The following is a 27,047-nucleotide window of genomic DNA, read 5'->3' on the forward strand; positions in this document are numbered from 1 at the left end:
GGGGTTCAGGGACGGCGAAAGCGAAAACGAGCCAGGCGAGAGGAAAAAACCAAAAGACAAAAAAGCAAAAAAAACAGCACTGTGACGGCAGATTCCGCAAATATTTGGCGGTAGTGAAAAAATTGTTCAATCTGGATTATTTAATCATGGGTTTTCCAATCCAGGATTCCAAGGCTAACCACACGGTATCGCTATTCATTTTTTTAAATTTTTATTTTTATTATTTATTTATTTTTATTCAGACAACTTCAAAATAAGCCTAAAATAACTTCAAGTTTTAAATGATAACGATTAAAATCTTATAAAGTGATAAAGATGATTTATATACAATTTATTTTTAGAAATCCACTCGGGGTGTTTACCGAAGGCTATAAAATCGTAATAATGTTCCGGTATTTATTTAATTTAAAATTTGGCCACCTTTGTCCCGAAAATCTGCTACAGGTAATTGTCACCGTGAATCGGAAACCGGCGAAACTTCCTCTTCAGAAGAGACAGTCACTCCGGATCAGAAACTTCCTCCTTTAATATTTGTATTTCCAACTTTGGAGATGATCGTATTTGGTTCTGAATTGCCGCCTGGAGGCTGTTTCAGTCTCGATTCGAACCGGGTACAACTGGGAAAAGGGTATCCATCGATAAATTATAACATCAAGTAGTGGGTCGAAACCACGTGCCAAACCGTGTATCGTTGCGTAATAAATTTCATAATTGCCAAAACCCGATCTCAATAGCCCTCCTCTGCAATATTTAACATATAAAAAAAAACGAAAATGCGACACGCATTGACAACAGTACAATAAAACTCAGATTGGGAAATCCTCCTTAATTAATTCCCCTCCCTACTAATTAATTAACAATTCAAATTACACTAGAAAATCCTATTTATTATTTTTAAATGTAAACGCGGCTCAACTTTTTAAAATAATCAAACATTTATTTACCACATTGGTTAACTTTTAACAGGCAAACTGACTGGCGTTTTGCTCAAAATGTTTTAAACTAAATTCATAAACAATAGGACAAAAGTAACTCGTGAAGAAATCTAAATAATTGAATAAATATAAATATAAAATATTAGAATAGAATAGAAAATCAATTAAGGAATGTAATAATTTATGTATTAATATGCAATCAAAGAATTTCTTCTGTACAGTGCAGTCGTTAATTTCAGATCTGACATTTGTGATATCTGACTGTCATTAATGATGCCAAGATCTTTAAAAATTTCTCGTCTAGTTAGAAGCGAGTTTGATAGAGTAGTTAAAATTAACAGGATATTTTATTTTATGGAAAGTCATATCTGAACATTTGTCAGAATTGAACAGAATATTATTAGTTGAACACCAATTATTAAGTTTTATTAAAGCACATTGAAGTTGTAAGCAACCAAGAACAGAATTAATTTTTAAGAATAATTTTAAATCATCTGCGAAACCTATGGCCATAACGGATGAAAGAGAATCAGAGATATCGTTTATATAGATTTTAAACAGAAAAGGCCATAAGTGCGACCCTTGAGGAACTCCAGAACTAGATTAATTTTACTTTAATCATTCCACCTTCTAATTACTGAGTTGATGAAAAAATAATGCAGACTACAATTTAACTTCAACAAAATATAGTTAATAGAAATAACTTCCATTACTATTTATACAGTTTTGCCAACGCACAACCAATGCGTTAATCCCAGAAGAGTACAATTAAACAGAAACAGAATTAATTTTTAAGAATATTTTTAAATCAGCTGCGAAAAGTAACGGATGGGAGAATCAGAGATATCGATTATATACACTTTAAAAAGAAGAGACTCTAAGAGCGGCCCTTGAGGAACTCCAGAAGTTTCTAGAAAACTATGCGACAATACTGATTTAATTTTACTTTAATCATTGGACTTTCTAAATATTGGGCTGGTGAAAAAATAATGCAGCCTACAATTTAACTTCAACAAAAAATATTTAATCGAAATAACTTCCATTACTATATACACATTTTTACAAACGCCCGACATGCATTTTAAATGTCATTTTGGCTTCTGAACCGTTTCTCGCATAAAAGTTGTTGAGATGTTTAAAAAAACGATAATCTGTAGAAGAAAGATCTATTGAGTATGGTGGATGTGGTAAAGCCTCGTAGCACAACTCACAAACATTGCCAGAATCCATTGTGCGACGTGTGGCCGTGCGTTGTCATGAAGGATTGATAGGACCTTTCCGATTTATGCTGGCCATCGCAGTTTTTGGTCCATCTCATTTCATTACTCACAGCAACATTCAGTACTTTTCAGCAGTGATGGTTTCACACGGATTGAGGAAGCTGTAATGTGTCCTGCAGATGACCACCACACAGTGGCCATATTTTTTTTATGTAAGCATGGCTTTGGGAAGTGCCCTGGTATGTTCTCTCTTATTCAGGCACTGAATACCCATTTTTCGTCACACGTTACTATACGAATTAGAACCGGATCGTTTTGTTGCGTACGGAAAGCATTGAATAGATCTCGTACCTGCGATCCATTTTGAGCTCATGCGGAACTTGGCGAGCTTGTTTCCCCAATAGCTTCCAGATGGCGAACGACTGTGGATTGGTCAATACCAAGTTCTTCGCCATTTCCCGATTAGTTTTTGGCGAGCTTCAACTATAGCCATTAATTGGTCGTTGTCAATAGCAGGACGGCCACCACCTTCTTTGCTCGTGAGGTCATAACCTCCATTACGGAACCTACGCTGCACTGTGGATTCATTTATGGTTCCTTGCCACAAATGTCATCAATGCTTTGTTTGCGGTGCACTTTGCCCAAGTTTAAATTCGTAAAAATAAACTTGCCGAAAATCGCTCTTAGACATAATTTTGTTTGAAGGTACTGAACAGACTGAATGAAACGTTTTTACTAAAAGGATTGTAAGAGAAAGAAAGCAAGAAAAATAGGTTTTAAAATTATATGTAACCCTAGAATAACAGAGTAGTTTTGCTTGTTAAAAATGAAGCGCAAAGGAAAACCTGCATTTATTTTGCATCAACCCAATAGGTGAACACCAGTGAATCTTATTTACAACCAAAGTATGTACATATTTTACAACCGTCAATCCGAGCTCACTAAAATCTGTCATCAATGATTGCAAAAATGTGCATGCATTAAAAAAATACAAATGATGAATAAAAGGCGAAACAACTGTCGGCAGAATGTTATTAAATGGGGCCAGTTCGATACAATTTAATCTATATTTTTTGTGGTTTAATCTGACTGACCATGAAAAAAGTACCTGTAGGTCCATGGTGGGCTGTAACAGGACCTCCTAAGCTGTCCAATAATTAGGTTTTCTTTTGATAGGATGAAATTTCCAAGGTTTGATTTAATCAGCCATCGACAATCCTTCAAAGTTACCATAATTTAAACATATTTGTATTTAGGGAGACTAAATGAACTGATCTGATTTGGCCAAATCTAAACGCAACCGTATTGGCTGGAGATCCTAGGTAAGAGATTTGATAAAAAGCAGTCTAACAGCCGATGTTTTTCCTAGATGGGAGGTCTAAAAGAAAAAGGTCCGAAGTATTCGTGAGTCTTTGGTATCCATTGGTAGACAAAATGAACATTAAAAAATTAAGATTTAATAGGGCAATTGTGAAGTTTGAAAACAGTCATAAAAGATTTTCTAATGCCATTTCCCATTAAAGTTCCGAATAACGAATGGTCTGAAGCAAGAGTTTTCGTGAAATCACTTTCTTTAGCCACAGTTCCATGAATATAAAATTTATCTTACATTTTAAGTATTTAGCTTTTGATGAAAACCACCTTGTTGCTAATTGCATATAAACAATCCGCACCTGTTCCAAAATCCGAATAACTGATGGTCAAAAGGCGAAACGATGAATAAATAAGGTTAGAATAAAATTGCACCCTGATAAATTTTTCAACAGCCTTTTACTTAAACCAACAAATAAAGTTCACCCCTCTCTTCTTCACTCCCACGATTTATTTAGCCGTTTTGTTACAATCTATTGATTAATTTTGCTTCCCATCAGACTTTATTGCAATTTATACTTTTAATCTATAATAAAGCTGACTGGTATTTTATACTGGTAATTTTTTAACCACCCCAGGACCAACTGTCATAAAGCCTAAGATAATTCCACGTTAAAACTAAACATATTCAGATAATTCAAAATTTAACGGAAAACTATATTCTTATGTTGAAAAAAAAAGGACGTTTCCAGACGTTATCGAATGCACAAATTACGCCAATGAGGTAATTTGCATTCTTTCAAGATAAGATACCAGTTGACACAGTCAATAATTGACGCAATTCCGAAAGCTGGTGTATTTTATGAACGTTTATACTTTTTTTTCCCAAACTCTATACTTATCACAAGCTCAGGCGGAAATTAAATTTTAAAAAATTATACTGTACATTGTTTTAAATAATTTAAAGAAATATTGATAGAAATTAATTAAGGTTTTCAGTTGAGATAAAAAAGTCAATGGCACGAGCGGGATTCGAACCCACGATCTTCGGCTTGATACGCCGCTGCTCTACCACCTGAGCTATCGTGACCTCGATCCACTCGGACACCAACCTCCCATCTCAACCATACCTTTTGAATATTCCCTCCTTTTTGCTATTTTTTATATCAACTGAAAACCTTAATTAATTGTAAGATATTAATTGGTCAAGCGGACCACGAAACTAGTGAATTTAATAAGTTTAAAATGAAGTATACTTCACTAAAGCTCTCCGTGGCCATTTCATCTGTCGCCGAGAATCCAATCCGATTACACATTTGAAAAATGGCAAAAAAGAGTGAAAATTCAAAAGGTGTCCAGTGTGAGTGTCCGAGGGGATCGAGGTCACGATACCTCAAGTGGTAGACCAGCGGCGTATCAAGCCGAAGATCGTGGGTTCGAATCCCGCTCGTGTCATTGACTTTTTTATCTCAACTGAAAACCTTAATTAATTGTAAGATATTAATTGTTCAAGCGGACCACGAAACTAGTGAAATTGATAGAAATATTGCCTGATAAAACAAGTGAAAAAAAGTCTTTCCATTGATTTATCTCGATTCTCTTTATCCTAATGTACACTTGCTTATATGTAATAATAAATAATTAATTATTCAGAGATCGTGAGATGCGGTCTGGTGTGATGTAGGTTTCAGAAAAACATTTTCTTTATCGTGCCAAGGTTTCGATCTTTATTGAGATCATCTTCAGGGCTCAAAGTGTTTGACTTCTGTGTAATTGTGCCATTCTTGCGTTTCGTGTTGAAACTGCCAGTCAAATGTTTTTCTGAAACCTACATCACACCAGACCGCATCTCACGATCTCTGAATAATTATCGATTAACGGTCACTAATCACCACACAAAATAAATAATTAATTTAATATGAACTACTTTCTTATCTTTACAATGATTTGATTTTGACACAAAAAACTATTGTTCAGCCTCGATTTGATGATCTTGATTTGATCTCGTTGTCATATATTATTTATATTTAACTGTTAAGTAAAAACAAATGATAACTCGATAAACTGGGTCCCTAGTAACCTAAAATTTGAAAATTTATACTGATAATATTTGAAAAAATAAACAAACCATTATAAAAATGATGAATAATGGAAAACTGAAAAGGGGTGACACTAACGTCCACTTGGAAAAAAAGGGCTTACTCATCAATAATAGGAGCTACCTCTGGTAATCTATTATCCGATAATCTTTTAAAGCTAAAGGTCAAAATTAGAATACTTGTTTTTTCTCTCCAAATAGTAAGCCGAATTTAAAAGCCGTTTTTAATTGTTTCTCCTTACTTACAGAGGCTGAGACAACTATAACAACACCAATTTGTGGTAAGCTAAAAGAAATTTAATTTAAATCAAGACTGAAAATTGCAGATATAAACATGTCTATTTAAAGGAGGATTTATCTATAAAAACATTATCTGTAATGGTATTGTTGAAAATTAGTCAGCAGTTTGTCATTCGCTAGGGTCCAGCGAGTACACACTGATCAAACGTTCAGGGTGGATAAATCCCTCAAAAACAAAAATAAAGAATAACAAAAAACAAATCACACATGTAGATTGACGTCATCACTTCGTGATGGGAGAGAAAAGGTTTGTCGAAACAAAGAAAATCACCGTTATTGTCCTATTAAGACGTCACCGGATAAAATATTTAAATGGCAAATATGCTGAAAATGACGCAAATTGAACGGATTCCCGATGTTCATTACGTTTTAACCGGTTGTAACTAATTAATTGAGAAGTGGAATGTTTGTGTATCTTATATGTTCACCCTTGGGAATATTCTTCTACAATGAAACAAAATTCAGAAATCAAAAGGTTTTTAGCTTAAGACGACATTTTTATATTACAAAACTGACGTCATATTCTTAAACAAAATCCCATCAATCTTTTTTCCTTCTAAACGTATTAATGTTTGAGATTGATCGGGGCGTTAAGAAACGTGTGTCAGACACCGGAAATATATGAAATACCAGAGAAAATCCATCAAAAAAGTAATACAAATGGAACATGATTTACGAGATAAAGGTGTGGGAGAGAAAATAAATATATAAAAATGTTCTCGCTGAACGATTAAAAACGAACACTGACAGTTCAAACGAAAGATTTATATTGAGGGATAAAAATTAAAAAAATGAGAAAAGTGAGAAAACTAGAGCATTGCAGGAAGAAGGGGAAACCGAGGGAAAAATAAAAGATAAAGGAGTAGAGACAAATAAGTAAGATAATGGAAAAAGTTAGGAGTCCGACCAAAATAGAAAGAAATAAAAGCTTATAAATATGTGAAAGAAAGAGAGAGGGACGGATGGATGGTTGGATAGATAGTTAGATACCTATGTAAAACGATAACTATATATAGAGATAGATAGATAGAGATAGAGAGAGAGAGAGAGAGAGAGAGAGAGAGAGAGAGAGAGAGAGAGAGTAAGTGAGAGAAAAAGAGAAAACAGAGGTGAAGGATACAGTAGTTAGGCGAGGGTGTGTTGGTAAGTGAGATAGATAAATAGATAGATTAGATAGATAGATAGATAGATAGATAGAGAGATAGATAGAGAGAGAGAGAATCTTGGTAAGTGAGATAGAGATAGAGAGAGAGAGAGAGAGAGTGAGAAACAGTGAAAGTAACCGAGTTAGAAAGAGAGAGAGAGAGAGAGAGATAGAGAGAGAGTGTCTTGGTAAGTGAGATAAAGAGAGAGATAGTGATAGTAACCTAGTTAGAAAGAGAGAGAGAGAGAGAGAGAGAGAGAGAGAGAGAGCAGAATTAAGGATTCAGTAGTTTGGCGAGTGTGTGTTGGTAAGTGAGATAGATAGATAGATAGAGAGAGAAAGAGAGAGAGAGACAAAAAAAGAGAGAGATAGTGGGAATCTTGGTAAGTGAGATAGAAAGATAGATCGATATATAGATAGATAGAGAGAGAGAGAGAGTGTGTCTTGGTAATGAGATAAAGAGAGAGAGTCTTGCTAAGTGAGATAACGAGAGAGAGATAGTGATAGTAACCTAGTTAGAAAGAGAGAGAGAGAAAGAGAGAGAAAACAGAATTGAAGTATTCAGTGCTTTGGCGAGTGTGTGTTGGTAAATGAGATAAAGAGAGAGATAGTGACAGTAACCGAGTTAGAAAGAAAGAGAGAGTGAAAACGGGATTGAAGGAGTCAGTAGTTTGGCGAGTGTGTGTTGGTAAGTGAGATAAAGCAAGAGAGGGAGAGAGAGATAGTGAAATTAACCGAGTTAGAAAGAAAGAGAGAGAGAGAGAGAGAGAAGAGGGAGGCAGAGAGAGAGAGAGGAAGGAGAGAAAATGAGAGGATAGAGAGCAAGTTAGAGTGAATATGTAAGAGAAAAAGTGAAAGATCGATATAAAAGAGAAAAAGGACAACGAATTTTATGGACATCAATCAAATAACAACAATCAAAAAGAACAACCAAAAGAAAGTTGACTGTAGCGAATAAGAGGAAGAGAAACGAGCGTATATTTATATTGTTTCAATGGTTGATCCACGTAGATTACTATAGATAGATTTTATTAATAATTCTAAAAATACAAATTTGAGAATGTCAACCTGCAAGAAATGCTTAGGGCTATCAAAGAAGCGATTTCATCAAAGAAAACCTGCGCTAAATATAACCGGGAGTATTTAAATTTTAATTATTTTGCAGGGACTTAAGTTTTTAATACATAAGTTGTGTTATTCACTGTGAACTGATGACATTTTTGAATATATTAAAAGTAAAGATGATGACATCAATTTTGACCAGCTATTGTGTATGCCTGCCTGATTTCCCATCGCCTTACGTGAGAGAATGGTTTTAAGGTTCTAGAAGGATAAAGCAATTGAACGATTGTTTGTTTGAAAGGAAGTTTTTCAAGCCAGGGATGGACGATTGATTGTTAAAGTTGGTCTGAGAGTCGATGAATGTTGAATTGATATTGAAGCGTAAACCAGCGAGAATCGACGGACCCAGTAATGTGATCAATTACAACACGATTGATTCTAGTTTGACCAGATCTGATTATGTAACTGAAGTATGTCGGAAGTACCTGTTTTGCGATTTGGACGGAATCGTTGGACTTGTTTTTATGATTGAGGATTTTGATGAGCTTGCTCCTGAGCGAGGTCCAAATGGTTTCGACGCGTAGGCGGGCGTTCCTCGTCCTCCGCTTCTTCCCGTTCATGGTTGAGGTGCCGCCGGTGGACGACAGCCGTCTGCCCCGACTGACGGCTCACCCACGTGAGCAGAGGCTCGCCCGCCGGCCGGCGGTGGGGATCCAAGCCCGCCCCCACCATCTCGCGGCCCGCACAGCCTCGCTCTGCACCACCACCGCACACCCTCCAACATGCATGCATATTGTACATCCGCTTCTTACCAACACGAAAAAATCACAAAATCTTTTTTCTTTCATGCAAGTATTAATTTTCACGTTCTTCTTGATATCACCCCTACCATAAGTACCAGAAAGTCCTGTCGGTCTAAACAACATATAAGCAGAAATATTGGCTTTTCTCCCTAAAGGGGTTGAAAAATTTAGATTTGATAACCTTATCATTGATGGCACCTGAAGGTCTTTGCGTAGTCTGGTTGTTCCTAATGAACCACGGTGCTTTGATATAAAAACATGATTCCATATCTCAATGTAAAATGTCAAAAGGTTTTAGTTTATTGTGGATATCCGTTATTGTTTTATACACGGGGATGCTTCATGATAACCGTATGTCAAAGAAGAGTGCAAGATCCTTGACAGCCCTAAAATTCCATTCGAACTAATTGCTAATGGTAAGGTCTGGCCGTTTGTTTTTCTTGCACTTAGGATTTTAATGGGCGTATACGATTATTAGAGTATAATCACTGAAGGTCAAGGTTAGAAAAAACTGAATAAACAGGACGATTTATATCGCAGATCTTTGAATTCTGGCTGTTATATGCCGGGATTTGGAGTAGGAGGCGAAGATCGTGCTGCATTTTTCGACGCACCATAGGAAAACCAAACTTCTATCTAGCCTTGTCCAATCTAGTTCATAGTTGTGTGTATATCATCTCATCTGTTGTATGGGGACTCAGTTTGAGGAATGGCCCATTCAGACTGCTGAGGGTGGCCCACTAGTGGTTTTCTATACTTCACCCAACGTCAAAATAAAGTTTTTTCCATTGTACTGATATTCATCACGTTTGTTTTTATTTTAGACCTTACATGGCTCTTCAGAAAGAAGTTGAAATAAATTTCAACTAAATTTCCACAAGATTCGAATTTCTTAATCACTAGCATAATGGAACTTTGTTGTTTTTATTGAAATTTTTCCGCCACCCCGCGAAAAGTTCAACTACCGTAATAATATCGTGAGATTTCTACGTCCGGCAGAGCTGATCGACGTGCAATTAGGTCCTTACCGGTTATACTGCTCTGCCTTGTAGAGAAATCACACAGGCACACTGAAGATGACGAAATGCATCTGACAGACCAAACCAGCGAGGAAGAACAAAATGACCGGTATGGATGAAAATTACACGATGCTTTACCCATGCAACCAACTCTTGAGTGGAGTACACTTTCAACTAAGTATTTGCCAGTGCTTACCAAGTAATTGGTTTTAATAAGAAAGCCAGAGCCCCATATAAGCAATGCATTTTTTTTCTATGGTGCGTCGAAATATGCACCACCTTGTATATTTTATGATGGTTTAGAAAAAAAAACAGTTCTAGATTATGCGGAGGAGATTTGAATTTGCTGTCGTTGACGCGTATTATGGCAGCTGAGGCATAAAAGGACTTCTTCTTTTCAACGTACAAGGTGTTTTTTGCTTTAAGATGTATGTTTCCCACTGGGGTCGCAATGTCATTTAACACTGAGGTCCTTTAGAGTGCGCACCTAGCCGTCAAGCCTTACCACACGTTTAGACTCTAAAGTTAGGAGCGACTCACCTCCGCGCACGGAAAATCTGCTTCTTCTGTGAGGTTCGGTGTAGAAGCCCGTAAATCCACAGATTAATCGACAGACAAGCTGACTTTTCTCGCTTGCCTCTTCCGAGGGGGTGTGCTTTAAGATATGCGATGTTTACCATATTATTTGAACACCTTAAAAGCCTTAACAGGGCAACGATCTTTTCTTAAGTGCACGAATTTATCACGGTTTGTCTCCAGGGTTATTAGACGAGGGGACCCGACTCCATGGTATGAAAATTTGATTGCATCATACAAGAATTTCAGCTATGGTTGGGAATCGAACCCTGTTGCCTGGGAGGGAGAGATGAAAACAAAGGTCTCTAATTTATTCCTGTAAGCTCATTCTTTCGCAGAGTTCCAGTGAAACTGATACTCGAAATACTAAGTTGTATCCTCTGATATATTTGGCGAAGCCGAAATTGACGAGGATAAAGGCAGGGGATCTGGGATTGTGGGTTGAACTCCAAACTCACTAATTTGTCAACACATCAAGCGAAGCACAACAGTAGTCTAATCACTGACATTCCCATGATTCCCTTCTGCATCCGTGGGCACCCTCCCGTTCAGGATAACCAGGACATGATTTTCACAGAGTTCAAGCAATTTTTTACAGTGACTGTTACCTATTTTGTCCCTGGATTTCCTAAACGAATAATAAATTGAGCCATCTTGTTTTACCTCTTCTGGTAAATCTTGCAATGTGCCTGCCTGGCTTTAAGGTGTAACAAACAAATCGAAATGAACGTGACAGAGGCGATGGACTTTAGAACTCATGGGAGGCAAGAGTGGAGAAAGGGGGACTGCGAACAAACCACCTCAAACTCGGCTGCTTCAACTTTGCTTGTGAAGAATCATCTCATCGGAAAACATCAGGAAAACAGCGTTCGTCTTGTGAGTTTTTCCCATTCCATATTTCCTTAATTTTATTCCTTGGGGATTGCGCATACATAAATTTTAATTCATTTATTTTCAACAATAGTTTAAATACTTGTTTACTATGTTTTAAGTTTTTTATATTGTTTCAAGAAGATTTTTTTTTTGTAAAATTTAAGTTGAGATAAAAAAGTCAATGACACGAGCGGGATTCGAACCCACGATCTTCGGCTTGAGACGCCGCTGCTCTACCACTTTTTATCTCACTTAATTAATTGTAATATATTAATTGGTCAAGCGGACCACGAAATTAGTGAATTTAATGATTTAAAATGAAGTATACTTCACTAAAGCTCTCCGTGGCCATTTCGAGAATCCAATCCAATTACACGACATTTGTAAAATGGCAAAAAGGAGGGAAAATTCAAAAGGTGGGGTTGAGATGGGAAGTTAGTGTCCGAGTGGATCGAGGTCACGATAGCTCAAGTGGTAGAGCAGCGGCGTATCAAGCCGAAGATCGTGGGTTCGAATCCCGCTCGTGCCATTGACTTTTTTATCTCAACTGAAAACCTTAATTAATTGTAATATATTAATGTTTCAAGCGGACCACGAAATTAGTGAATTTGATGAATAAAATTTAAGTTCGAAGATTACAATTCAAAAGAAAGAAGGGTGTAAATATAATTTTAAAAAGAAATAATTGGATCGAATAAATTCTGTATCCCTTACAGTGCCTTTTATTTATAATTTTTCCTTTTATTAAAATAATAATAATAGTAATAAAAAATATAATTATTATTGTTATTATTATTAATTTTTAAAGCCGTGTTATTATTAAAATTTTATTTTATTTTTTCATAAAGGTCTAACAAAGGTCACCCACTATAGCAAATTTGACACGGTTGTTTTCAGATAAAATATAGAGTGTTTGTCAAAGTCTTGATCCCAGGAGGGTACGTTTAGATAAATACGTTGCCTTAGCAAAATTGGTACAACTTGATCCTCTGGAACAGGAGTAGCAGTCCTCTATACCATCCATTTGAAACAGCTTGAAACGTGAACTCATACGATGCCAGTATCTCTCGTAGTTTCACGACTCTCATTTTTACGTTATATACTGGCATTGATAACCGTCGACCAAATGCACTTGAAATCTTCATGCATTGGGTGCAAAAAATGAAATGCTGGTTTGTGGATTAGTTTTGATGTCAATTCTCCTCTCAGGAAAATAAGATATTTGCGCTACAATACTCTTCAAGGCAGGTACCCGACTTACCTATGCTCTCATTCGAGAGGAGGAGACCAAAAAAACCTTAAGGAATCACATAAACGAAAAAATTTTTTTTTTATACCAGGACTTAAAATCGGTAGAAGGCTGATTCTGTAGACTGTCATTATGTCATCTCCACTGTGTTTCTTCAGACAGTGCGCTAAACAGCTCAGACAATAGATCTTCCCAGGTAAAAATAGGTTTCCTTCTTTACAAACGCTATAACAATGGGACGAATGTAAAAGCTCGATGTTATGATTTGTTTAAAAAAATATTCCTTTTAAGCATAATAAACAAATATAATATACGTGGGAAATTTATTTCCCCCTTTTCATTGGCTTATAATCACGTTGCCAGCCTACACGAAAACGCTTCAACGCCCAAATTTTAACGACCTACTAACGCCATTCTAAATCTAAACCGCCTAAAACATCCGCGACTTACAAAGTACCATCGTTATCCCGAATCTTTGAAAATTAAGCTCCCGCGCCCACGCCCGTTATTAATCTCTAAGCCGGGGAATCAGGGCTGTTCATAATTCGGAGGTTTAGCATGAAAGGATATTTGTTAAATATCACGTACACATCAGACGAATGGCCTAACATAAAAACTATTACATATTTAAGTCCGCCGATAGAAAGTCGTGGATGAGTTTTTTATTTAAATTTATGATTCTACTGCAGACTACTTCAATAATACATCACCTGTTTTTATCCTAAATATACAAAAATTGAACTTTATATTTTTTTTTAGGGAAGAACAACGTATAAATATCTCATCTTCTTAACAGGATTTAAACAATACAATTTTATTTACAAACATTTGATTTGAGCTGGCCTATTATAATTAAAGAGGCAGGGGGCTTTTTTTTCTCAAAAGAATCCTGTTATCGATTTAATTAATCAAAAACGAGATAAAACTAATTTATATAAATCCCAAAAACGAAAATGTCATACTTAAATTTAAACTATTACAATTAATTAAGGTTTTTAGTTGAGATAAGAAAGTCAATGGCACGAGCGGGATTCGAACCCACGACCTAAAAGTGACCGGAATAAAAGTCAAGGTACAACTTTTGCTTGAAAAATGGCAAAAAGGAGGGAAAATTCAAAACGTGGGGTTGAGATGGGAAGTTAGTGTCCGAGTGGATCGAGGTCACGATAGCTCAAGTGGTAGAGCAGCGTATTTAGCCGAAGATCTTGGGTTCGAATCCCGCTCATGCCATTGACTTTTTTTATCTCAACTAAAAACCTTAATTAATTGTAATATAATAAGTGGTCAAGCGGACCACAAAATTAGTGAATTTAAGGAATTAAATTTAAACGTTTATTTTTTTATTCTCTAAACTGTACCCAGTGAACAAAATTAACTGGGTTAACGACGGGTAGAATAAAAAAAAAAGGTTAACAACCAAAATTAACATAAATGACTGCAGTAAGAAGAAAAAGACACCTGCTTGGTAAAAAAAAGGTCGCTTTTGGACTTAACTTGTATAATTTTTTTTTTTTTAGCACGGTATAATTTAGGGAGCAATTAGTCATAGATAATAAGCTTATACTGCACTATCAAATAGCAACGGGATATACATTTTTTTACGAAATTTACACAATATCTCTTAATCTACAATATATTTAATCTATCTTTTGTATACACAGAATGAGTCATTGCTGTTTCCGGTGTTAACGGGTTTCCTGAAAGCGGTTTGATCACTGGTCCGCTTGTTCTCGTGTGTCATTCTTCTACGGCTATTCAACAGATCGATACTTGATATTTATCATCGAGCTCAAAGTTAAACGCTCAATTAACATTCGGACTGGGACGAGAGGGTCCGCCCGGCACAGCTGCGATCGGACAAAAGCATTCCGTCTGCCCTTTGAAAACCCTCTGGAATTCCAGGACGGTACGATGTGAAACGGACTCGCCCGATACGAAAATCCTAACCACCTAAGGTACAATCTCAGGCGGCGATCCGGAAGAAATCCCGGCTTACAGGGACCACCCTCGCATTTTTATTAAAATATCGTTTATCTGGTGGTGGAAAAGAAGTCAGAATGATGTTTAAAGCATCATAAAACCTTTTGAAAGAATCTCATACATCTATGCAAAGAAATTAGTACATAAACAATAATTTATTTTCTTTGTATCAGTTTTTATTATTTTTTCTAATTTTTATGCAAAGAAAGATGAGAAGAAAAAATAGCGCCACATGCGAGACTCGAACCCACGCCCTCGGGGGCTCACACCCCGATGCTTCACCACTTGAGCTACCGCGAGACCAATCGTCTTAATTATAATTAAAGGATGTTACTCTTACATCAAAATGTCCTACTTTAGATACATATAATCGGCTGAGAGGAGGAATTGGTTAAATTCACGGTAGCTCAATTGGTAGAAAAAAGGGGTCGTGGGTTCGAGTCCCACTCGTGGCACTAATTTTTCTTACAACCTTCTTTGCACAAAAATTGAAAATAATTTATTTTGTCAGTATCATGATGAAACCCTTCCATGGTACATCAGGAACAGTAAAATTCATCAAGATGTTAACAGCGCGACCATAACTTCGTGAATGACGACATGAATTAATTTTTGTCCACAATCGATCCAAATTGATCAAATTTTTGATGCGCTAGCCACTAAATGTTCTTTCTTATGCATGGTTCTAACTTAATTTTCAATTAATTAAGGTTTTAAGTTGAGAAAAAAAAAACAGTGTCACGAGCGGGATTCGAACCCACGACCTTCGGCTTGATACGCCGCTACTCCACCACTTGAGCTATCGCAACTTCGATCCCCTCCTCGGGCACTAACCTCCTATTCTCAACCCCACCTTTTGAATTTTCCCTCCTTTTTGCCATTTTTCAAATGTCGTGTAATCTATTTGATGATTGGCGGCAATGAAATGACCACGAAGAGCTTTAGTGAAGTATACTTCATTTTATTCATTAAATTCACTATTTTTCGTGGTCCGGTTGACCAATTAATAACATTCAATTAATTAAAGTTTTAAGTTGAGACAAAAAAGCCAGTGTCACGAGCGGGATTCGAAGTCACGATAGCTCAAGTGGTAGAGTAGCGGGGTATCAATCCGAAGGTCGTGCGTTCGAATCCCACTCGTGACACTGACTTTTTTGTCTCAACTTAAAACCTTAATTAATTGAATGTTATTAATTGGTCAAGCGGACCACGAAAAATAGTGAATGTCTTAAATTTGTTTTTCAAATCTGCAAAGGTACGCCCAGCAATTTCTTTTACGTCAAAACTCAATGCATTTTCTCTTGCATATTTATTTATACTCATCAAGCCTTATTCAACATTAGCCAAGGTAACATTAATCATAAATGTCGCCAACATTTTATGCCTCAGACGCCTGTTGATCCGAAGCAAAAGTCAAATGTACTAATTTAGCTAATAAATCCGGCAATATCAAAGACGTAATACTTAAGATAAAATTCTAATAATTTTAGTATCTCATTTTAAGTCCATTTGGGGCATATTTTTGTTGCCTAAGTATTTCATAAACAGACAAAAAAACACGTATGGTGTAAAAGGAAAAGCAAGCAAACAATTGAAATGTTCACACGTTCCAAGTTTTAACTTGAAAGGAATGACTCATGACTTGAACGACAAAAGTTGACTGGGTCAAACATTATTTGATCAACTCTTTTACAACGAAGGTTCGCACGACAGATTTCGTTCAATTTTACTTGTTCAACAGAAATCGAACCATGAGAACGAGTGAAATGTCCAGACTCCCTCCCAAAAAAATTCATCCTATCAAAGTAGTGATATATGCATTGTGGCCAACCTCACCTTACTCCTATTTTATGAGCAAAAGAGTTCTTTTGTTTTATTTTATTTATTTATTTTTTGTTAACACTTGGCCAGTTTCTGAACGGGCAATGAGGAGTCTGGAACTTTTTTATTTTTTTATGTGTTTTCTACATCCCCTTCACTCATGGTCCTGAAGTTTCATTCCTCATTCGGAAACTGGCCAAGCGTTAACCAATAAAAATAAAAGAACCGTGTTGCTCATAAAAGTAGGAGTGAAGTGAGGTCGGCGACAATGTAGATGCCACTACTTTGATAGAATGACTTTTTTGGGAGGGACTCTGAACTTTCATCTTTTCTTTTGAGGTCTCTCAAGTTATGTAATACAAAAAGAACGGACGTGGCCACAGTGTAGATATCATTACATTGATAAGCTAATTTTTCGGAAGGGGTCTGGTACTTGGCGCTCTTTTCACGTTTAGCTTTTGGTTGAGATATTTTACAAAACTTGTAGAATTCAATTTAATTATTTATATATTTATTTCAATTAATTATTAGTTTTATCTAAGGTGTTGGTTGAGATGAAAAGGCTAGTGTCACGAGCGGGATTCGAAAAGCCGAAGGTCGTGGGTTCGAATCCCGTTCGTGCACTAGCTTTTTCATATCAACTATGACCTTAGATAAAAAGAATAATTAATTGAAAATAATTAATACGATCAATTATGATCGCTAAACATGTATGGATTAATATACGTTTATTCTTGAAAAAAAGTTACTCATCAATATGTGTTTGGATTTTTTTTTACAAACTTTTGCTCTCAAAGTATACCCAAATACACTTTTCTTTGAGAATTTGTTTGGATTTTTCGTAAGTAGTCTTGGATAAAAGTAAGAACAACCAACTGACACACAAACGGTCCGATGAAGTCGATTCCAATGCGAGGCCAGACTTGGGCACATTGGCCCGTCCTCAGCAACGTACAAAATAAATATTTATGTCAGGGAACACTTAGATTTTATTTTCTCGACCAACCGAACAAATCAATTTTAAAAACCGAGGAACATACAACAATGCAAAAATATTCTTTGTTTATGTACTTAACCGTTCAATTACAAACCTAAAATTGAATTTGGCAGAATGAAGAAATTTTGAGAAATCGGTGAGAGTAGGTCCAAGATAATCCTAGACTAAAATACTTCTTTACTTTTCTCAAGTACCAATACAAACTGTTTGGGTTCGGATTTCAAGCATGCAGGGACATTTGTACCATGACTTTATACAAAAAAAGACAAGAGCTTGTCATGTTTTTTTCTTCACGGAAGCATTCTGAAGATGACGAACTGCATCTGTCAGAGCAAACCAGCGAGGATACGCAGACCAAAATGAAAAGTAATGATCAAATTACACTGCGCTTTATCCATGGAACTTTCTCTTGAGTGGAGTACATTTTGAATTAAATAAATTCACTAGTTTTCGTGGTCCGCTTGACCAATTAATTACAATTAATTAAGGTTTTTAGTTGAGATAAAAAGTCAGTGTCACGAGCGGGATTCGAACCCACGACCTCTCATCTCAACCCCACCTTTTGAATTTTCCCTCCTTTTTTTTTTAGAAGTTGGTGTCCGAGTGGATCGAGGTCACGATAGCTCAAGTGGTAGAGTAGCGGCGTATCTAGCCGAAGGTCATGGGTTCGAAACCCGCTCGTGACACTGACTTTTTTATCTCAACTAAAAGCCTTAATTAATTGAAATATTTCGAACTAAGTATTTGCCAGTGCTAACTAGAAAACCAGAGCCCCATATAACAGATAGTGCTGTTTTTTTAAAATCTATAGTGCGTCGAAAAATGCAACGCCTTGTACATCTTTATGACGGTTTTTAAAAAGAAAATGGCTAAGAGTCAGTTCTAGATTATGCTAGCATACGTGCCTTGGCGAAATTAGTACACCTTGATCCTTTGGCAAAGCCGAATCCATACGATGCCAGGACCTCTCGGAGTCACACGTTCGTTTGCGTCCGGATGTACTCGCATTGATAAACGTCGACCTTACTACGTACGCATCAAAAATTCAGGCTTTGGGTACAAAAAATCAAATGCTGGTTTGTGGAGTTGTTTTGAAGTCAATTCTCCTTTCAGGCAAATAAGACATTTTCGCTACGATACTCTTCAAGGCATCGTAACATATCAATACTTCTTTACTTTTTTCAAGCACCAATGCGAACTGGTTGGGTTCGAATCGCAAGCAAGCAAAGAGGCGTTTGTATCATGACTTTATAGAAAAGAAAAAGTCAAGTGCTTGTCATGTTTTTTCTTCGAATACAGATCGGATTCGGTAACAGTATGTTACAACAGGTTGAGAAGAAAAATCATAAAACATCATGTTTGAGAAAGAAGGCCCATCCAGAAAAACAGCCCCCGGGGGAATATATTTGGGTACGACACCGCTGAATAATGGATTTTATTCGTACCCCTTTAAGAGGGAAATGCCGAAGATGGGCGTGAACCGTTTCAACTTATGGACCTGATTGTCAAAAGACTCGAACTTATTTATTTACAAAGTTAAAAAAAAATTATATGTATGTTTATTTCACGGCGCGAATTTCTCTTACATTCCGCTCAAGTGGAAAGAGGTTTTCCGAGGAAAAACTAACGAGTAATTGCTCAGACTCGCCGTACACATGTGAGAAAATTGAAAATTCTCCTTTTCTACTGCTACTTATTTACCTTATTTTTTTTCACTGATAAATATTTTCCTATTGGCTGACGGATTTGAATTGGATTGGACTGGATTTATATAAACTCAAATATACACATGCGCACGTGTACAGAGTTGAGCCTACCATTTCTCGCAGTCCACCGGCAAGTCCAATTTTTGTAATTTACGAGGTCTTGAGAATTACCCACCTCGGGTGTTGGCCGGGGTCAGACCTAGGTCCCACCTGTCCAACCACCGAGGTTGGGCTCCGGGTGCTAGGTAAATTCAGCACCCAACGCATGCAGTTCCTATAACCTAATCTTTTCACTTTCATTCATTCTTAAATACATTCTTACCTGTTTATAAACATCAATTTTTTATTGCGTACTCGATATTTCGCCATTGGCTCGCTTACACTACCCTTTTACTCTAATAAATACATTCATTTAAATAAAACAACCCTGTTTCCTCCAAGAATCGGAAGTGGGGGCATACAGCCGTGCTCAATTTTCCGCTCTCTATACGAAACGAAATAATTGCACCCTTCAATTAGGTCGTACTCATCGAGCAGCATGCCGGACGCATACGCGGGCTTTGGCTTAAAAGTACGAGTCCGTTTGTCAGCCTCGTCTGGCCTATCATTAATCGTGAGAGAATGATCCTTCGAGGGCTACCTATCGACAGTTGTTAAAATCCGAGACAAAAAAGATAACTCGTCGAAATATTTTGGATATATGTTAAATTTTATTGTTTTCATTACTTTTTTAAAATCTTAAATAAGTTTTTTGTTATATTTTAAATATACCTTGTTGATTATCTGCCAGTATTACTCCCTGGAATAACAGGATATATTAATTTTATGGTGAGACAAAAAGTTAGCACAACTTTAGAACGTTTTTTAAAACTTGAATTTAAAAAGAAACACTTAAAACTTTGAAAAATAATTCTAATAATAGAATAGGCTCTACCTTTTTCCAGCTTAGTTAGTTTTGATTTGGAAGAAATATGGAAAATTCTTTCTTTCTCAAGTTCATATCTTCTGTGTTCTTGAACTAGCCACAGCCTTGACAATTTCCCCATTTTCCATTATAAAAATCTAGATACCTAGCTGGCCCTCGTTAAACTAAAACAGGTTTACAATAATGAACTGTATTTTAAGTAAATTCCTCGGTTAATACGTCCATTAAAAAAATAAAATTAAAATAAAAAACCGACCATCTGGTTTTTGCACGAAAAAATCGTCAACCTTGAATATGCATATTTTCTTAGCCATTTAAGTCACAGACCTGCACCGCCTTATTAAAAAAAAATACGCTGAACTACAATAGATGGCTTTTTAAAAATATTTTCCTAGCTTCAGTTATTCATCAGTAAATTCAAAAATTCGGGACCATCTTAAATTTTGCACGTTGCGGAGACAGGAAATCATCCTGGAGCGGCGCCCTATAGCAATCGATAAGAAATTTGAATAAGCTTTCAATTGGTCACCTTCCACTTTGCCCGATTTCTCAACAGTTTTCGAGTTATTCGCGATTTTGGGCCAAAAAATTTGTTTGTTTTTTTCGTCGTGGAAAAAAACCGATCACTCTCTCTCGATTTTCAAGAATGCATAAATTTTGAACCGTCATGTTTTCGCCAATTTTACGTTCTACAACTTTTGTTACGAGGATTTTTTCAAAACAGTGAACAAGGAAGCGACAATTCTTACCTTTTCTAACTTTGACCTTTGCGATTGCTTATGCTGTCGATAACGGCTTGTTTACTTCAAATTCAAATTTTCCTTAGATACTGTTTCTTGGTCGTTAACAGGGATGTGGTCAAAGAAAATAATTTTAATTAAAAAAGTGAATAAATAAATAAAATAACAATGAGTCGTAGGGGCGTGGGTGGCCGCATCGGTTTAGGCGTTCATCTCTGTAAGGCGAAGGTCCCGGGTTCGAATCCAGCGGCCCTGCATTCGAACCCGACATACAAATGTTTTTTTTTTTCCAAAAACACCGGCACCCAGAGGGTTGATAATATAACCTCTGCTGTTGAGAACCCTCGTTTAAAAAAAAAGTACAATTTTTTTCTCAGGTACAGTTCACATCCTGTATAGAGAGGGAGCGTTTAACAAATTTTCCTTTTCCTTTGCATTCATAGATCATACTAAATTATTACCTATAAATTTCTTTTGTTTTTTATAAAAAGTGCAAAAATTATCATGTTCCTAAATTACTTAAATTTACTGAAGGTAGGAAAACATTTAAAAATACCATCCTGTTCGGCGAAAATTTTCTAAAAAATGAGACTTAGCGAAGGTGAGACTTAAAAGTGTATTTCCAAAGTTCGCCATTTTTTCTTGCAAAAAAAAAAAACTTTTGGGGGGCAGTGTAGTTAGTAGCATTTACTTATCGAAGTCATGAAAAACATGGTCCATGTTGTTTTGTTTCTGCCGATGAATGTTGATTTATCGTATAAAAAGACGAGAAACTGTTAGAAATCTAGTTAATGATCCGTGACAAGGGGGCGAGTTACTCAACAACAGGTTTCTCAACGTATGCGCATAAATTGGCCGTCGTCTCAATCAACAATTTGAATGCAAAACGCTTTTGGAAAATGTTGAGTACTCTCGTCGCCGAACCGTGACAAACCCCTTTTACCATATTCAAACTAATTATTGTCATCTTACCATTTATGTACTAAACGACGATTGAATAAGCCATTTTTGGTCGATTTAACGGAACGGAGGGATAGATGGAGAACCGTGGTTGATCTTCAGCCCAGTACAACCTTTTAACTAACCTTTCAGCTATTTACTTCATGTAAAGTATGAAAGGTCTACAAAATCAGATGTTTTTTGGTTAAAATATACCACTGCTAGATACCTTTTGAAGTTATTAAAGGTAGGGTCCTCCTGGGCACGCTTTTGTACCTAGTTTACCTCAGACCTTCCTACATCGAGGTTCAGTTAGCAAAATTTGCTAACGACTATGTTTCTTGGGGTCACTTCAGGGGTTGCAGAGCAATTTCTTGGAAGGTGCAGTTCAGATGATTTATTCTTGTCTTCAGATGTGCTGACCACTTCATATTTCCAACTGAAATTTAAATGTTTATTGTACAGGCTTAAAAATCCCAAAGTCAATGGGGGATTCGAACCAAAATTAGTTCTCCATTCTGCAAAAACCAGCCTGCTGCAGCTTCTCAACCCAGAAGAATGTCTCCACGTAAATTTGTAAAGTTCACCACTGATAAAAAGTGGATCTAATTAGACAGAAACAATTGGGAGAAACTACCATTATGAGCGGATGTAAGCTACCTAGGAATTTAATTTTGTACAAATAAGTTCATTTACAACTCTTTTCTGAAAAATCTCGAGGTAGATTCCAACTGAAATCTTTCCTTCACAGACTCAAAAGCTTTGAACATTGAATCACAAGATTTATCTCCCAATTGTCAATAATGCCAATATTGCCTGTAAGCCTTCGAGATATTATGGTAGGCTACAACTCGAGAATCAAGGGAATTTACTAAAACCGATCCATAGATTATTTATGGTTCATCCTTATTAATTCTATTGGCAAACTTCATATAGTAATAGTCTACGACAGATCTAGCTTGTACAGCTCTACCAAAACAGAACAACCACGACACGCGATTGCGCAGACCTAAATCATTACTTAACAAGTAAATCAAATAAAGATCAAAAGAAAAAGTCAATACACGTGCATGTGAATTCAGGATAACAACTTAACAAGTTTCAATTTGTTTGGTTGTTGCTGTATAAGTTCACAACTATAATGTACTTAGGGATAGGGAGAAAAGAGGCCGCCACAAGGCCTTCTGCACCTCGACCTGATCTACTGTGCTCCCATGTTATTTATAACTCACTGGTCAGCTTCAGGTTATTAACCAGCCTCCACTGCTTTGCCAGCGGCTCCTTAGTGCTCCTTGCTTGTGGTTTTTCCTGTCTTGGTTGCATGAACCTGCACCTACATAGACCTTCACAGAAACATAAGGTGTGTTCTGCGGTCTCCTCATCTTCCTGGCAGTATCTGCACAAAGTTTCTTCTGTCTGTTCTCGTATGCATGTGCTTTCTTAATGGCAGTGTCCTGTCAGGAGTCCAACAAGAATTCTGGTTCGGTTGTGGTTGCCTTCCAGTAATTCTTTTTTAAGTTTTGGGAATGGTCCTTCTATGAATATCTTCGCCTTCCTCGTACCTGTGGTATTGTTCCAACAGGTTTTGGATCAGTAAGGGTCCATTTTTAAGATGTGTCCTCTTTTGTGGCAAGCTGCCAAGACCCAGAGAGTCCATGTTAGCCCCCTTTTCTCCCAACATGTCAACCTTTCCGTTACCTCTGTGCCCCGAATGTAACCCCGATAACCACTGGCATAACTTTAATTCCTCCTCGTAAAGCTTTTACTAGACCCTCGAAAAGCTCTAGGATATGATCAAGTTACAACACTAATATTACAAAATTTGGCCCACAAAGGCTTATTTTAATTAACAACTGTACAACGTTGCACTCATGACCACATATTTTCCATTGCAACTAAAATGTCAGGAGTCCAACAAGTACCCTGGTTCGGTTGTGGTTGCCTTCCAGTAATTCTTTCGTAAGTTTTGCGGATGGTCCTTTTATTATTGTATTGTTCTATGACTCTTCCGTGATTCAGTAAGGCTCCATTTTAGGATGTATCCTCTTTTCTGGCAGGATGCTAAGCCACAGTAGTGCTCAGGACCCAGACGTCCTCATTGGCCCCCTCTTTGGTCAACATGTCAACCTCTTCGTTGCCTTTATGCCCCGAGTGCCCAGGGACTCATTCAAGGATCAGTGTCACTGACTTCCGCCAGGGCCTCCAGGCAGTTCCAAACGCACTTTGCGTTCACCCCGCAGAATGCTAGGTCCTTTAGTGCTGCCTGTCAGAGAAGATGGCTATCTTCCGGAATGAATTCCTAGCATTTTTGTTTCCCTGGCACAGTGTTCAATCGCTATGATTTCAGACTGGAAAACTGTTATATATTAAGGTTTACCGTCAGTTCGGTCTTTGTGATTCATCTCGAAGACTCCAGCTCCCGTGCCCTTGTCGGTTTCGGAGCCGTCAGTGTACCTGCAGGAGTTTGCAGTTAGCGGTTAATGTACTTATATAAATAAAGTATATGTTTTTATTTAATAAGTCCATCATCATTGGAATAGTTCCGTGTTCGAAATTCAGCGGTACTGAATTGGCAGACTCAAACCTTTGGGACCCTTCTACTGATTAAGCAGACTTTTTTGAAAATACTTCCAAACGGTTTTTTAACCAAAAACATCAGAACACCGTAGGATGATATAGCCGCGTATTTGCTAATCCCCATGAAACAAAAAGGCAACAGACTGAACCTTAGTATATATTTATTGACGTCAATAAATCGTCGCCCTTACAACTCCGTTCAACATTTTGTCAAACGTCGCCATTTCGTAGAAATTGTCGAAAATTGCCCATACGATATTCGAACCGCGTCAAGAACCTCCGGTTAACTGTACCCGGCGTTACAAGATTCCAAGACGTAGCGACGAGAAGAGAATGCCGCATTGTGTCGACATCACGGCCATGATCATCATGACAATTGAGCTGTGCGACGATTGTTAAACACCGATCTTCCTAAACGATGGCCGCCTCCGAGATCGCACCGGCACGTAGATAGACGGGAAAGTGCGATCATGATCATCCCAAAAATCATCCACCACACCTTTTTAAATTCCTAAAATTCCCATATTTTGTCGCTCTATTACCTTAGATTGAAACTGACTGATGGAATTGCATCTTTCGCCCTTTTTATGTATTGATTTTGATGTTTAGTCATCTGATTTATAGTGTTGTGGCCCACCACATTGAACCCTGTTTAGGTTCTAGTGAATGAACGATGTCCTAATTCTGCTTTGATGGCTCCATTTTTCAACATATCCGACCCGTTTAACCGAGTGATTTTCTTTTTGTACCATTCTTCAGCTTATACAATAACGAAGTGAGTTTAGTAGGAAAAGTTGAGTTTTCTAATATCGAAAGACAAAGGACAATGACACTTTTGTAATTAGTTACCATTTAACGACATACAACCTTTGGAAAGCAAACCACACCTGCGACGTGGATAATAGAAATATTTATTCTTCTCTTCTTCCTTTGTGGTTATTCGCTTATTTTAAGATTTTTTAAGTGGTTTTTTCAGGCACATGCAACCATTTCGGCATATAATTTTATTACAGCGATATCGATTTCGGGAGCACCAGCCTCCCCTCTTCAGTCTACACAGTAAAAATTAAATCAATCAATGTTTACCTCCATACAAAATGGGATATTTTAAAAAATAATAAATTAAATAATAATTTATTCTTTGAAATTTTGGAAAAATGTATAATGAATTCATATTTAATGGTCTTATGTATAAACAGTAAATTTTATGGGGGTTTCTCCAGTTGTTGCAGGGATTTATTTAATTTTTAATCTACTTAATAAAACTAAGGCTAGAGTATAAACGTTAAAAAATATGTAGATGAAACCATTGTAATTATACACAAGGAGGACATAGATACATTGTTAATAGACTTTAATAGTTTATTCCAAATTTAAATTTCACAGTGGAAAAAGAAAACATTACCGTTTCTAGACTTGAGAATAATGAGAAATTCAGAAGAAAAATTTGCCTTTAATGTTTATAAAAAACCTGAATGCTCTGATCGCATATTAAAATTTTACTCGATGCATCCAATGATACAAAAAATAAACGTAGAAAGAAATATCGTTAAAAAATGCTTGAGCTAAGTGATATACCCTTTAACAAGTGTAATTTGGAAACAATTAAAAAAGTCATAAGAAAAAACAATTACCGTGAAAATATTATTATTAGACTAACAGAAAAACAAAGGATAGCATATTATAATTATATAACAACTATCAAAAAAGAACAAAATTTAAAAATGAATAATACAGTAAGAGAATATGTGGGAATTGTTCATGTAGGAGGCCTAACTGAATAATTAATAAAACCATGCAAACGAGAAAACATATTAAAAAAATTAATTTCTACATGTACATTACTGAAAAAGTACATAACATTTTACCTTCTATAAAAGAGACAGTAAAAAAATTTCAACAGTGCAATTTTCAACATGTAGTTTATAAATTACAATGCACTTGCCAAAAGGTATACATTGGAAAAACAGTACAGTTTTTCTAAAAAAGAGTTAACCAACACAAAATAGGTGTAAAAAATAAATGCGAAAAAACTGGATTGGGACAACATGCAAGGAAAACTGAACATAAAATAAATGTCTTAAGATTCTAGGTAAAGAAAAAAATGATGCCAACTTAATAGAACTAGAAAATATCTATATAAGTTTAGAAGACAATAATATTAGAATACAAGAGAAAAATAAAATTTGTAAACAATATAAAAACATTTTGAAAATGTACAAAAATTGACAATAATTTTTTTTAAAATAATTAGGTAAATTGAATGTGAAAAATAAGTTTTTATAAAAAATAATAATTAACTTAATCAATGTAATTGGTTAAAAAATTGTAAAAAATTTTGTGCTTGTAAAAATTTTAATTGGTTAATTTTTTTTTGTTGTAAATGTGTAAATATAAAAGTAATTAAGGTAAAATTAGGTAGAAATAAAAAAGCATGTAGACCTAGATGTTTTGGAAGTGAAAAAACGTCAACTCAAATAATAAAGGTAAATTGGACGTCGGTGGTCGCAACGGTTGGGCGTTGACACGGCGCTCATTACTGTAAGGTAAAGGTCCCGGGTTCGAATCTCGCGGCCCTGCATTCGAACCCAACATACTTACAATTTTTTTTTTTTAACTCCGGCACCCTGAGGATTGATATAACCTCTGCTGTTGCGAACCCCCGTTTAAAAAAAGAAAAGGCAGAGAGAGAAAAAAGAGTAACCAGTATAATGGTATAACATAAGAACCTTCGAGTTTATGCGTTTTTAAAATTGAAACCAGGTAGGTGTC

General features: G+C 36.4%; 1 protein-coding gene across 6 annotated transcripts in view; it reads right to left on the reverse strand.

Annotated features, from left to right (window-relative positions):
* LOC106667472 (ribosomal protein S6 kinase 2 beta-like) overlaps positions 1–27,047 on the reverse strand; it is a 218,111-nt gene that overhangs the window by 60,666 nt on the left and 130,398 nt on the right. The window contains exon 1 of one of the 6 annotated variants that reach the window (XM_024230160.1): positions 8,556–8,746. The exons of the other annotated variants lie outside the window; for them this stretch is intronic. Within the exon in view, the coding sequence (XP_024085928.1) occupies positions 8,556–8,690 (135 nt within the window). The 5' untranslated portion in view covers positions 8,691–8,746. Of the gene's footprint in view, positions 1–8,555; positions 8,747–27,047 lie in introns of those variants that run through there. 6 annotated transcript variants of the gene reach the window in all.

This window comes from Cimex lectularius, unplaced genomic scaffold (genome assembly GCF_000648675.2).
Source record: "Cimex lectularius strain Harlan isolate CLEC.00 unplaced genomic scaffold, Clec_2.1 scaffold307, whole genome shotgun sequence".
Classification (NCBI taxonomy): domain Eukaryota; kingdom Metazoa; phylum Arthropoda; class Insecta; order Hemiptera; family Cimicidae; genus Cimex; species Cimex lectularius.